General features: G+C 61.1%; 1 protein-coding gene across 6 annotated transcripts in view; it reads right to left on the reverse strand.

Annotated features, from left to right (window-relative positions):
- ATP2B4 (ATPase plasma membrane Ca2+ transporting 4) overlaps positions 1-13614 on the reverse strand; it is a 54206-nt gene that overhangs the window by 23848 nt on the left and 16744 nt on the right. For all 6 annotated transcript variants that reach the window (XM_076358028.1, XM_076358026.1, XM_076358031.1 and 3 more), the window contains exons 2-6: positions 7493-7944; positions 2637-2834; positions 1494-1751; positions 549-674; positions 261-386 (exon numbers count right to left, since the gene is read on the reverse strand). In XM_076358028.1, coding sequence (XP_076214143.1) covers positions 261-386; positions 549-674; positions 1494-1751; positions 2637-2834; positions 7493-7688 — 904 coding nt within the window. In that variant the 5' untranslated portion in view covers positions 7689-7944. The remainder of the gene's footprint in view (positions 1-260; positions 387-548; positions 675-1493; positions 1752-2636; positions 2835-7492; positions 7945-13614) is intronic.

Consider the following 13614-nt stretch of genomic DNA (forward strand, 5'->3'; position numbering starts at 1 on the left):
GAAAGAGCTGGCGAGCGGAGGTCTGGGTGCATGGGGGGCTTTCTTCAGGCAGCATGATCCCCATGCTGCGGGCAAAGGGGCAGCAGGGAGGGATCACCCCCGCTGCCTCAAGATCTCACCGTACCTGCCTGGGTCACGGGCACTAACACACAACCGTGTCCCACGGATGTGGGCATAGCTTGTTGCACACTGGTGGATGCTTCCCAGGAGAGGGAGAAAGGCAAAAGGAGGGAAAAAGCAGTTTCAGTGGATCTTCTTACCTTTCTTCACCTTCTTTTCCTCATCTCCTTCTCCCGCACCCAAGAGAGTGAAGATGATTCCCGTCTGGGAGTTGATACCCACGGCAGTCACCACCATCCTGCCAGAGCCCTCCATCACGTGGGTACCTGGCATAGTGGGAAGGCCACGGTGAGACAGGACACCGGCACGTCATTCCCATCTCCTCCCCAAGACCAGGACACAGGACTCGGGAGCGGTCACCACTCCATCATGGCACAAACCCAGCCTAGCCCTGCACCGACCACGCGAGAGCCGCCCGGGATCCTCACCTGACAGCAGCATGGGGTCTTTATCCAGCGATTTCTTGACTTGGTCTGACTCCCCAGTCAGTGAGCTCTCATCTATTTTCAGGTCATTGCCCTGGATCAGGATCCCGTCTGCTGGCAAGAGATCACCTAGGAGAGGAGCAAAGGAGAGGGTGAGTCCCGGACCGGCCAGGCGCAGCTCACCCCTGCCTGCCCCGACCCAGGAGGAGGCTTTGTGTGTCACCAAAAGGACTCAAAATTCAGTCTCAGACCAAATCTAGAGGGAGGACAAGCAACAGATGGGTATTATAAGACAGATGGGTATTATAAGATGATATCCAATAGCTCAAAAATCTTCACTGATGTACAAAAGCATTTGTTGTGAGGATGTTTGCTCAATCAGACAGTGCTTCCCCCATCTGGTTTTACTGAATCAACATCACATCCTTCCCAAAGCCTCCTGATACATCCAAACCGTCACACGATCCCATCATCCACCCGCCGAGAAAGGAAAAAGCCCTAAGTGAAAATGAACACCATGTTGGACCAATCTCCCTCCTGACAGGAGTTGCATGGGATGAGCATACCCCCTGGTAAACAAGGAGCAGGACCTAGTTTAGCCCAAGGGCTACATCTCCTTGCTAGGATGATGTTCCTCCTTGCTAAGGAGATGATCACCAACAAGGACATGGTTGTGAAAAAGGAATCATTTTTGAGATCAGCAGGTCGCTAAAGCAGCCCAAAGCTGTGGGCAGAGCCTGGCTTAGCTCTGCCAGCCCAGCTCCAGGCTAGCAAGCGGCAAGGTCAGTGGAGCTGTTTGCTGGCCACTGCTCCTGGCCATGGCACGCTGCAAAACGGAACAACTGGAGGAGCCACACTTCCCCTCAAGGCAAGAGGGCCGGCAAAGCAGAGAGGAGGAACCGCCAAGGCTCCCGAGGACAGACCCCAGCCACCGCCGCCTCCACTCACCGTACTTGATCTGCGCGATGTCTCCCACCACGATCTCGGCCACCGGGATCTGAATCACCTGCCCCTTGCGGATGACTGTGAACTTCTGCTCCTGCTCGATGCGGCTCTGGAGGCCCCGGAATTGCTTCTCCTTGCTCCAGTCATTGAAAGCGGTCACCAGCACCACGATGATCACCGAAAACAAGATAGCCGCCCCCTCGATCCAGCCGGCCTGCGACTCGCCCTCGTCCTCCACGCCGCCCGCCGACTGACCACACACTGCAGTCGGAGGAGAAAACTCGTTTGCACAATGAGACACCCGCTTTCCTTGAGTAACATGTGCAGAGCAGAGCCTGGAAGACAGTTACTCCTCCCTCCTCCTCCCTGAACTGGTCCAAGGGCTTCCCCTGCTCTCAGGAGAGGGTTTTTACGTCCCTGGAGACATTTGGGTTTGTTTTTTGGGTTTGTTTTTTTTTTTTTCCTCTTTTTTTCACTTTTCATTTTTGGCAGAGGTTGGGCTGAGAGAGCCGGGACAACTGGCTTCTATTTCCAGTTGCAGCACCCAGCCCTCCCTCCGCTGCGTGACCCTCGAGTGAGTCACTGTCTCCCTGCATCTCCGGATCCCTGCCCCTGCTCGACTCCTCCAACGATACAGAGATCCAGGGCCGGGGAGGAGAAACTCGCCCAACGCTGTCGCTCAGCCACACATGGGGTGTCACGGCTGGGAGGAGCACTCCCTGGTCGGGGGGAGGTACCAGGGTACAGACAGCCTTTTCCCCTCCATGCCCCAAACCAAAAGAGAAGCCCCATGGGACCTGGGAATCCACCTGACTAAACGGACCCCTTGGTCTCTGAGCATCTTTTAGGGGAGCAGCAAGGAGCAGCTCTGAGCCATGTCGTGGTGACAACTGTGCCCAGACACGTCCATCAGTGCAGGTCCCTGGACATGGATGGGACCACGCCAAGGATGGGGAGAAGCCACCACCGAAAGGGTGAGCAGAAGTAGCTCCCTGCTCCATCTGCACCAGGCTGGAGGGACCGACGGGGTGACGTTCCAGAGACAGCACCTGTCCCAAAGCCTTGCTCCCGCACGGCTGGGCATGGCAGCTCATGTGGGTTCCCCACTGAGCACCCCACCATGCTGCAGGGACCCCAGGGACTCACGTTCATTGTCACCGCCTGGAGGGTGGTAGAAGGACAGGCCCAGGGAGATTATGGCTGCTATTTCCAAGATGATCAGCGTGACGTCCTGGAGCGCCTCCCACACTAACTGCAGGAACGTCTTGGCCTTTTTGGGAGGAATGAAGTTCTGGCCGAAGACCTGCCGCCTCTTCTCCAGGTCGGTCGGGTTCCCGGACAGGCCTGGAGAGGGGAGAGATGGGGATCAGGGCAAACCCCACCGCTGCTCCCCACCAGCACTGCTGGGACCCCCGTAAGGTGCAGGCAGGGGGAAGCCAAGGCAGGGCTTTGCTCCCATCACCCATGGGGCAGGGGACATCCAACCGGTGGAGCAGGATGCTGCTGGAGCTGCAGCAAGAGAGCGCACGGGGGCCAGGGCGAGCACGCCGAGCCGCCTCTCCCCGGTGCTGCAGCCTCGCGAAGCGCCCGAGTGCCAGTTAACGCCAGTTGGCACTGGCCGGCTTGTTTACATGCTGCATCAAATTAGCTGTAAATCTGGCACCGCGAGCGGCGCTCGGAGCTGTCGGAGCCACCTGATCCCTCTCTCCTGCCAGCTTGGAGGAGCAGCCGCCGCAAAGAGCGACTTGGCGCAGCAGGAACGTCTCCGAGCTCAGCCGAGCCCCACGGACGCGTCACGACCGCAGAGGCTAGGGCAGTGCAGCCAGGCCAACTCTTGCGGGGAGCTGGTGGAGGAGACACAGGGCTGTTCCTGCTGCTGAAAAAGGGGTGGCGGAAGCGAGGAATGGAGCAGGACAGCCCTGAGCTGGGCTGCTGCTCCCCCCCCCGGCTGCACGCAGCAACCCCGGAGAGAGGGGAGCAAAAGGGGAGCCTGAGCTCCTGCCCCCAGGTAGCCGGGGAATGTGAGCACAGCAGCCTTCACAGCCCTCCCACCCTGGGACAGGGGCCAGCAATGGGAGACAGCAGTTCACCCCAGTGCCTCCCCGGTCACTCCCTGCACTAAAGCCATTAAAAAGCTGATGGGGTCCAAGGTGAGAGCAGCCTCCCCTGCCCAGCACCACCTTAACTGAGCCCCGTGCCGAGCCCCCCTGCTCTCCACCTTAAAATGGCCCATGAGGCTGCTGCCAGTTCCCGAGATGCACCCGGCAGGCGGCTGTAACACCCGGCCCCGGACACCTCCTGGTGCTTGGAGCAGCCTAGCAGCGATGCCCTCCCGGGGGACCGAGCCCTCCCACTCAGGGGACACCTCCCCACCAGCTCCGTTGCATCCCAGCCGGGAGGAAGCAGCAGGATGAATCCCATTCCCCCCCACGCATCCCCCTTTCTGCTGCGACTACACCCCGCGGCTGCAGGGAGGGGATGCGCTGGCAGAGCAGCCCGGGCGTCCCCACCCAGCTGTGACGGGGCAGCAGGATCCTGGGATATCCAGGCCCAACGGCCTCCCCCAGCCCAACCCATGCGGGAACGCTTCCCGCCCAACGTCTCCGACAGGACGGATGGAAAATATGGCTAACCACTGCGGCTTGACTCATGCCGGCGCCAGGGAGGCATGGTGTGCGCCGCAGGCAGGCACGCCGGGCACACACGTGCTCCAGCACGAGGATGCAGGATGCTGCCACAGGGCAGGGGAGGTTGCACATGTGGCTCCTCCAAAGCCCATGTCCCACCCATGGACATGTCCCTAGAGCTGCCCCCCACCCTCCTGGGGCAAGCGGGGAGGAGGGGGGCTTTCAATTTATCTGTGCTGACACAGGGAGGGTTGCAAAGAGCAGAAGCCGTGCACACATACTCCAGGCACACGCTGCAGGTCCAGGCTGCCAGCAAATCCCTCCTGGTCAGGGCCACTGCAGGGCCTGGGGGGGGGCCCATTAGTGCGGGAGTGGATTAGAAATTTTGGATGGAGGCCACAAGTGACAGCAGGAGAACAAAACCCCTGTGCAGTCACTGGTCCCTGATTAGAGGGGAGGCACTGCAGCCCAGGAAAGCTGCTTTTGGGTGGCAAAGCCTTCAGGCAAGGAGCCCCTGGAGCAGGCTCCTTGCCCCAGCTCGGGAAGGAGGCAGCAGCAGCCCCGGGAGCTGCTACTGCCAGCGGGTGAGTCAAGGTGGTGGTTGCTGACACTGTCGCCCAGGGGAGACCAGGAAGGGAGATGCTCTAATCAGTGACTCATCGAAGCTTCGCCGCCACCGCCCCGCTCCCCTTCCCACCCTGCCCGACCCGCCTCGGGGACAGGGCTGATGGAGGAGGTGGAAAGCCAGCGCCCAGCAGCGAGCCACCCCATCACCAAGCCCCTTTAGGAGGAGCCCTAAGGGGCTGGGGTCCACCGACACCTTTTAGGGCTAGAGCCAGAGCAGCAGATCCTGGCGGACCCGCACACCAATGCTAGCCAGACCCTCCCTGAACAAACACTAGTGCAGAGAGATCCCACCCTACGAGGACAAACCACCCAAGGGACCCCTCGGGGTGAAGGCAGCCCCCAGGGGGAGTATGGCCAGGGTCTGCCCCGTGGGGACAGTGCCAGGCTCAACTGAGGACAGCCAACACTGCAGCACGGAGAGAGGGGCAGGAGCCATGGGCACCCGGATGGGATCAAACCGCTCCAGACACTGCCCACAATGGGCTCCCATATTTTACAGCGGGGCAGGAGGTCTGGGGGACTCCCCAGGCAGGCTCGGCTGTGCCAGCAGCCTCCTCCTGTGACACCCAGGAAGAACACGCGGCCACATGCTCCCTGCCCGCACGGGGTGGGAGCTGCGCACCATCCCAGCGGGATAATGAGCAGAGGGATAATGAGCATGGGGCTGGGCACAGCCATCTGCATGGGGTTGCCTACTGCAACGTGGAGCTGGGACGTGCACCCAGTGCCCGCGCAGGCAGCGGCGCCCCGTCTTGTGCCCATGGGTCCAGCGAAGCTCCCGAGCTTTGGCCGGGCAGTGCCAGCTCGGGAGGGGTTTGCAGGCAGCAAGGGGCTCGGGGTCAAGTCTGAGTCAGCCCCAGCTCTCCACAAAGGGATTCCTAGAGGGAAAAAGCCCCGCACCACACGTACCAAGACATTGCTGGCATTCCCCAGGTTGTATACCTTTCACTAAAGCTCGGCTAGAGCATCCCACCTGGAAACACAACCTGAGCTTGCCTGCGCTGCACTCCCCAGGGCGAGCAGCCACCTGAGGACCCCGCTCCCTGTTTCCCAGGCTTTGCCCATGGATGCGTCAAGGCAGGGGACGCGCTCCTGGCTTGCAGCTTCCCAACCTGCCAGGGTTTCCCTCATTGTGGCACCGTGGCGGTGTCATGCCATGTATTGGGCTCTTGGGTAGGCACCCGGGGAGAGGCAGCCCCAGCACAGCAGGAGCCAAATGCCCCGCTCCGATGGGATCGGATGAAGGTTCCACAGGCTGTCTTGGGCTTTCGCTTTTCCTAAAAATCCCAACTTGTAGGAAATAACCTTTCTTTGCTCTCTGTGCTCAACAGGACGGGGTTTGGGACAGGCGACAAAGCTCACCTCCAGAGCAAGAGGGCGAGGCAGGGATACACTTGGCGCACGGGATACAGCGATGCCAACCAGTGCCTGGAAGCAGCACTCGGGATCGAAGGGCAGCCCTTCACCTCACCCTCAGCAAGAGCCGCCAGGCCAAGGCAGAGCCTGTCGGGTTCGCTCCCCTCCCTCCCCTCCCACCCCCAAAGGAGCGCACTCCCAGTTTGGCAGGGCCAAGCGCATTGTTTTGCAACCTGGACTTGGTATTTCCACCGGGACTCCCCCCCTTCTCTAATGACATCCCGATATTGTCTCCCCTTCCCGGTCCCGCTCACAGCTGGGAAACACGCTAATCCCCAGCTTACGGCACTAATAATAACCCACAAGTTTTCAGAGCCGAGGCGCAGCCACGTCCCCCATCCCACACAGCCACCGCGGGGCCGCATCCTGCCAGTGCTGTTCCCAGCCCCAGGTAAACCCTCGGTGCTGTAAGTGGGGGGTCTCTCCCCCCTGTACCCCTTTTAATGCCAAGGAAGGTGTGCATCGTTGTGCAGAGACACCCACAGCCACCCCACACCGGGAGCCCCAGCACCTACCCCTCGATACGGGGGCCCGGAAAGGCCAGCCGAGACCACGGGGAAGAGAGGTGACATCCTTTCACCAAAGCCTCCCAAAAGTGACCTGGCACCCACAGGCAAGCATCACTGCCACCGCTCAAACCTGTGATGCTCAGAAGCACCCAACCAGGTTTTACACTCCCACAACCGCTCAAGAAGCCTTACAGATCCGGGGGAAGCCCACGTGCGCCTCCCCATCCCCAGCAGCGATCCCCTTTGGGGATGCGTTGCCCGTCCCTTGGCTGAGATGCTAACACCCTGCAAACGAGCTCTGCGCAGCCCAGCCGCCTCCCCGGGCACGCTCCAACCTTTACACTCTCCTTCACCCTCATCCCACGCAGCCCTGCCGTTAGCTCTGTAAATTATTAAACAGGGGAAAGGCTGGCGCCGACCTGCGGGGCAGCAACTGGGCTGTGGAGAGGAGCCCCCCCGCGCCCCTCTTACGCCCCGTCAGCTCCTCACCCCTGCCCGCATCCCGCCTCTGCTCCATCCTCCCAGGGGACGCAGGGCTCCGGGCTATGCCTCGGGGGAACCCCCAGTGAAGACGCTTCTCTTTCTTTTTCTTCCTTCTCTACCTTAAATGATCATTTTATTAAGATGCAGGGAGCCATCTCCCATGAGGCTTGCGATGGATGCCCGGTGCAATGGGACCACGCTTTTGAGCTCAGCCACAAGACAGTTATTTGAGCCACCACTTTCCAGCCACTAGCTTGAACAGTGCATGGCTCCAGCCCAGAGGCACCGGCCGGACCCGAGCGAGTGGTCCCACCTTGCAGACCACAGGACGGCCACTTACCTTCAACTGGCGACGTCTTCAACCTCTTGCAGACATTCTGCACGCCGCCGTAGGAGTCATTGAGCCGGGTGACCGCCTCGGCACTCCTCAGCTCCATGAGGTTCCTGAGCTCCACCACGGAGCAACCAAAGTCCCCCTCATGGTTGCCTTCAGCAACCGAGTTCCCGGGGTGGTGGTCGGCCACGTTGTTCGTCATCTTGCCGGCGCGGTGGCGGCGACGCCGGCTCGCGGCTCCTGCAGCGCCCTCCCTCGAGGGTCCGGCAAGGGGATGCTCGGTGCGGCCCCTTCCCTGGGGGCTGCCCAGGTGAAGCGGGTGCCTCTAACCGAGCCCAACTTCTCCAGATAAAGGTGTAAACAGGATGTGCATGTTACCGCGGAGGCGACCTTAGCAACGACCAGCGTGCATCTCCTGCAGAAGGAGGAGGGCTCCCTGGATACCACAGCAACTGGAGCTGCAAAAACAAGGATGGGAAACAAAAATACCGGCATTAGGAGGTCTGCTAATAAACGCACGCGCCCCACGGGACGGGCGAGCGGGAGCAACGGCACCCGAGGGTTTGCGCCCACCAGAAATAACGTGGTTTGGAGGCACCGGTTTGTTCACTCAGCCCCGGGGGTCAGCATGATTTGACCAAAAAAAAAAAAAAAAACCTGGACGAGCAGAAGTTGTCCTTGCAGGGAGCTGAGATGGGCTCGGCACGGATCGGGGCATTTCACGGGCGTTCAGTCATGCCGTGGGGAAAACCGGCGGCAGCAGCTCCGGCAGCGCGTAGGGCCGGGCAGGAAGGGCGCCCAGGTGGTTCTTCGCTCAACCCCCAGCTGCCCAGCCCAGAAAAACGCTCCCATTCAGTTTGATTTAAAAATACAACTCGGCAGTGGAAAACAGCTGCTTCCTCCGCAGGCTGCCGTCCCGGGGCGGGAGCGCCGGCTTACCGCACTGCCAACAGGTAAGCAGAAGCATCCCACCGAGCTAGCCAGCACCGACGGAAAGGGGCTCACAGCACCCAGCGGACTTTTAATCAGCGGAGAGACTCGGCAGGAACCAGAGAAGCTACTAAAACCTGCATGTTTCTCTAAAATAAAGAGGCTTTTGCATTAATGACCCTTTCAGACCGTATCTCAGGAAGCCCTCTGTATTCTGCTTACAAGCTCTCAAGCCATCCCCTCGAAGGCAGCTAGTGGGCTCTCAGCCTCGGCTCTCAAAGCTCCAAACTGCTGCCAGCCAGGTTACACCCCAGCCCTGCCAGCAAAGGCAGGCGAGCCCCAAACTGCTTCAACCAGCAAGACCCGAGCGCTGCAGCCAGGCAGGGACCACGGGCATCCCGCAGCTCCCCCTTCCCTGGGGGTTTGGGGTCTGGTGTCCCCCACTGGCATCCTGGGCAGAGAGGACGGGCACTAGGGACAGGTAAGGACACAAAGGGAGCAGGCGGAGCAGCATGGGCCAGAGGGGAAAAGGGCTTTCTCCCACCCAAGGCGCCCTCCAGCTCTGCTCCCGAACTCAGCCGCCGGCAGCAATGCTCCCAGACACCTCTCCAGCACCACAGAGGCAAAGAGCCTGCAAGGGAGGCGCTTTACGGAGAGAAAATAAAGTCTTTCCTAGAGCAATATAAATGAATAACAAAAGGGGAATGGCCACTAAGGCAGCATCAGCACTGAGACAGAGGTCCAGAGGCGGCAGAACAAGCGGCCAGAGAAGCCAAGCGGCCAGACGAGAACTGAAGGAAAGAGAGAAAACACCCACTGCTGCTTCCCGGGAGCACGCGGGATGCACCAGCCCTCACAAACCCAACAGACGGGCACCAGACCATCATGGGGCCGTCCCAGCACCACCCCGCAGCAAACGGCCCCAATTCCAGCCCCAGTCACACTGGCTTTGCAACCCCTGGGGCAGCAAGACCCTGAAAAGCAAACCCCTCCCTGCACACCCGACCCAGGGCCTGGCCCCTGTGAGCAGCTCCCCTCCCCGCCAGCAACGCCCAGGGCGGCTCTCGGCGTTATCAGGAGGCAACAGGCACCAACCGAACCTCAGGGACACCAGCGATGCCACCGCCACAGGAGGGTCCTGTCCACCAGCTGCAGGCAGCAAAGGGATGGGGAACACAGGGGCGTGCTCCCCCCACAGCACTGCAGCTCCTGGGGCACCCAAACTTGCACCCTCGGGGCAGAGCGTTGCTGCTGCCGCCCCATAAAGCGGAGATCACCAGCACCAGCTGGGGGACCAGTATCCTTGCCCCAGTATCCTTGCCCATGCCCAGCCCGGTCACCTCGTGGCTCCTTGCGGAGCCAAGCTCATCTATCAATTAAAGGCATGAAAGCTGCCGGCAGCAGGAGGTAGGAGACGGCAAGTCCAATTAAACAGACTCCTGCTGATCAAGAGGAAAAAAAAAAAAAGATAATTCCCCCCACCTGAACACACTAATTTTTTCCTCTTTCATAGCAACTAACATCTTCTGAGGAGAGCTCAGAGGTTAAGAGAAAGACAGTTAATTAATACTGTAATGGCCTAGTCTGTAATTACCCCTGAAGGAGCCCATGGGGCACCGGTCATCACCAGCCCGTGCCCAGCTGCGAAGCTCCTTCCCTCCAGCTGCGCCGGCCCCGGGGACTCGCTCTGCTGCTCAAGAAGAAAGGAGGGACCGTGGCGGGGGAAGGCTCCTGCCATCTGCTTTGAGCATCCTTCCTCCAGCCCCAGTTTGGGGTCAGAGCATCGGCTGGGTCAGAGACCCATTCCCGGCCTGTCTCTGCCCCATCCCGCCGGCACAGGACAGGCTCCCCCGCTCCTTGGCCAGGCTGGGAAGGATCTGTCCCAGGCAAGCGGAGAGCTGCGCTCGGGCTTCGCTAACAGCTAATGCTCTAATGAGCTCCTAATGACTCCAGCAGCATTCAGCAGGCTGTCCCTAACTCTAATAATTCATTTCCAGAGCCCCTAGGCACTGGAGAGGAAGAAGTGCTCCCCGAGGGTCCTCTTAGCACGCAGGGTAAGAAAACACAGCCCAAGTGGGAGAGCCCAAGCAGGAGCCTGACTGCCCTGCCCTGCGCGGGAACCGGCTGCATGGGACACCCTGAGCCGCTGGCAGTGCTGCATCACCTCTCAAATAGCATCCCCGAGCAGGACAAGGGTAGCTGCAGACAAGTAGGAGTTTGGGGGTGGCGGTGGCGAAGGACATGGACCCTCTCGACCCATGGGCCGGGGTTGTGAGCTGGGGGAAGGAGCGTGCATGCTCCGGGAAGGAGGGAGCGGCTGGCGAGGAGCAGCGAAGCCGATGCGGTGCTGCAGACGAACCTGCCCAGAATAATAAACGGCTGCATTACACCTCCGTCCTGGCTGGGGAAAGCAGCCGCAGGCCAGCGCCGGGGCCGGAGCAGCCCTCTGCGTGTGCCCGCCCCGGGGAGCGGAGCGGCTGCCGACACAAGGAAAGGGACCCGCCGGCTTTTAAGCATGGGGGAGAGGAAAGTGGGCTGCTCAGAGGGACAACAACAACAAAAAAAAAAAATCAGCTGGACACGTCACACGTGACACCTTCATCCAAGCCACGAGCGGTCTCGCTGCGATGCCGGCGGCACAGCCCACGGCACCAGCAGCCCGGCACACGCCAGCCTGAGGCTGCTGCCTGAGCAGCTATTACTGGGCCACCGGGCAAGAGCGTGAATCCTCCCTGCTCAGCTCAGCGCACTCAGACTAGACCCTGGCAGGCAGACGAGAGCACTACCCCGTCCACCCCGGCAGATGACTAGAGACGGAGCAAGCCCTGACTAAGCTCAGCTGTTTTGTTGGGTTTTGTTTGTTTTTTTTTAACCCATGAAGGAGGGGGAAATCCGCACCCCAGCTCAGCTCCCCCCACATCTTGCTCTAGCCTGGACGTCTCCCACCATCCAGGGCAGAAAGCACCGTGCTGAAGAAGAGCAACACCAGATGCCGTCTCCCTTGCCCAGAGCCACAAACCCCGCTGGGCCGGCAGCGCAGCTTGGCCAGGCAGGATCAGGCCCATTGAGCAAACCTCAGGCCATTTGGATCAAAGTTTATCACCTTCCCCAAGCACCTGCCCGGCTGCATCGGTACGGAGGCTGCCCGCATCCCAGCCCCATACGCTGCCCCTCGCTCGGGGGCCATCCTGCCCCTTGGGCAGCACCCGCCGGGGTTCGTCTCCTCTCCCGCTTCGGGGATGGGATGTCAGAAACACTCGGCTGCTGTAGGTTGCCATGGCAAACTCAGTGTAAAGCTGTCAGGGATGCTGTTTATGTTGCCAAGTGGGGAGAAAAAAAAAAAACCCCAAACCCCAAAATTACCATTCCTGGCCTAGGTTTAAGATCTTTCTCTTTGGAAATTAAAAGCTGAGCTCCATCCCCAGTGGAGAGGCCGTGCTGAGCCCCGGAGCACAGCCGCACGGACAGATCAACTCTCCAGACGGGCGCATGGGCTCCAAAAGCCAAAGTAGCCAATTAAAGCAGAAAAACAGGCCTGAAGCACCTTTCACTGCCTGCTCACTGGGAAGCGTCCCAGGAAAGACTGTGCAGCTCTCCCAGCTCTCCTTCCCACTGCACGGACCCCACCATCGCTCAGCACCCGCTGTCAGCAGCTGGGAGCCATGGTCCCACGTGGGAGCGATGCTCTAATGGGAGAGGGAGCTGAAAAGCCACCAGAGTGGCTGCATCTGCCAAGAAAATCACTGGGAGAGACACGTTAAGTGCTGCCGCTGTTTCAGGAGGGGAAGGGACCGCGCCAGGCAGCCGCTGCAGCCCCTCGCAGCGGGGAAGGAGCAAGCATGCAGGGAGACGCTCGGGAGCACACGGGGCTCCCTGGACTGGGGTGTCTGTACCAGGACGCTTGCACAACACACCCTGCTCAGTTTCAACAGAGACGAGAGCTCTTGGCAGGCATGGGGGGGGGGGGGGGGGTGCGACTCCCCCACCCTGGTGCCTGCCGGGGCTGAGCCGGGTCTGTCTCCCATGGCGAAGGCACAACTAAGATGAAGTGACATGCCCAGGGTGACACAGAGCAAGAAGCGGTCCCCAGGCCGTGACAACACCGACGCTTGGTGGATTTTGAGCAGCAGAGCCCCCCTCAGCCCCCCCCCCTCCACCTCCCGTCCTGCGCTGCAGCGGAGCCCCCACCTCTCCCCATGAAGCAGGGGGCTGCGGCACACCCGGGCCCGGGATCGGGGGCCCCTCCCCTGCACACTCACCAAATCGCAATGTGCAGATGGCAGCGTGCATGCTTGCTTGTTCCCAGCAACACCCATGGCAAGCCTTCCCCGCTCGCTCGCCGGCCGCGTGCTTAACCCCTCCCGTACCGGGCGGCTGGGGCGCCCCAGGGAGGACACCCAGAGGGGACACCCGGTGAGCTACCGGGGCGTTATCACCTCCAGTGAGCTACCGGGCGTTATCACCTCCGGGCGTTATCACCTCCTCGGGAGAGAGAGGGGTGGAAAGAGCTGAGACGATGACTCACGGCAGCAAACCGCACGCTCCGGAGGGCCAGGGCTGGTCCCCGAGGGGCACGGGTGCAGCCCGCAGCTGGGTGGTGCATCCTGGGGAGGATTTTCACGGTCAGGACCAAGCGCTTCCCCCAGCGCTTGCTCGCAGCCAAGAAGGGAGGAGGTGCAGGATCGCAGCCGTTAGAGCGAGCGGCAAAGGTCACGGTGCGGGAACCTCTACCCCGATGCCACGGAGAGGGGCCATGCCCTGAGCAGGGGAGAGTAGAAGAGGTAAAGGGGAACAAGGCCAGGCTGAAACACCCCAGACAGACTTCTCCAGGCATGTGCTCCACTCATGGCACCCTGTGCCGGCACCCGTGCAGCAAGGGAGCAGGGTCTGTCCCTCTTCCCCCAGTAACGCTGGCGTCCACCTCTCCTTGCTCCTTCCCCCGGGCCCTGGGTGCCGAGACCAGACATCGTCCCCCACCGGGGCTCCCCTGCGCAGACACCTGCATCGCCCACGGGACGTTACCTCCTCACCAACGTCTCCTCCCACCGCAGCATCCGCTTCCTTTGTGGAGCACGCTGCCTCAGGGCGGGCTGCGCAGCACCCCAGGGGAGGGGACAGTGGCATTTCCCTCCCCAGTGGGGCCATCCCAGCGCCCGCCAGCGGGAAACCCCCAGCGGGAAACCCCCAGCGACAGCCAC

The sequence above is a fragment of the Aptenodytes patagonicus genome, chromosome 22 (assembly GCF_965638725.1).
Source record: "Aptenodytes patagonicus chromosome 22, bAptPat1.pri.cur, whole genome shotgun sequence".
NCBI lineage: Eukaryota > Metazoa > Chordata > Aves > Sphenisciformes > Spheniscidae > Aptenodytes > Aptenodytes patagonicus.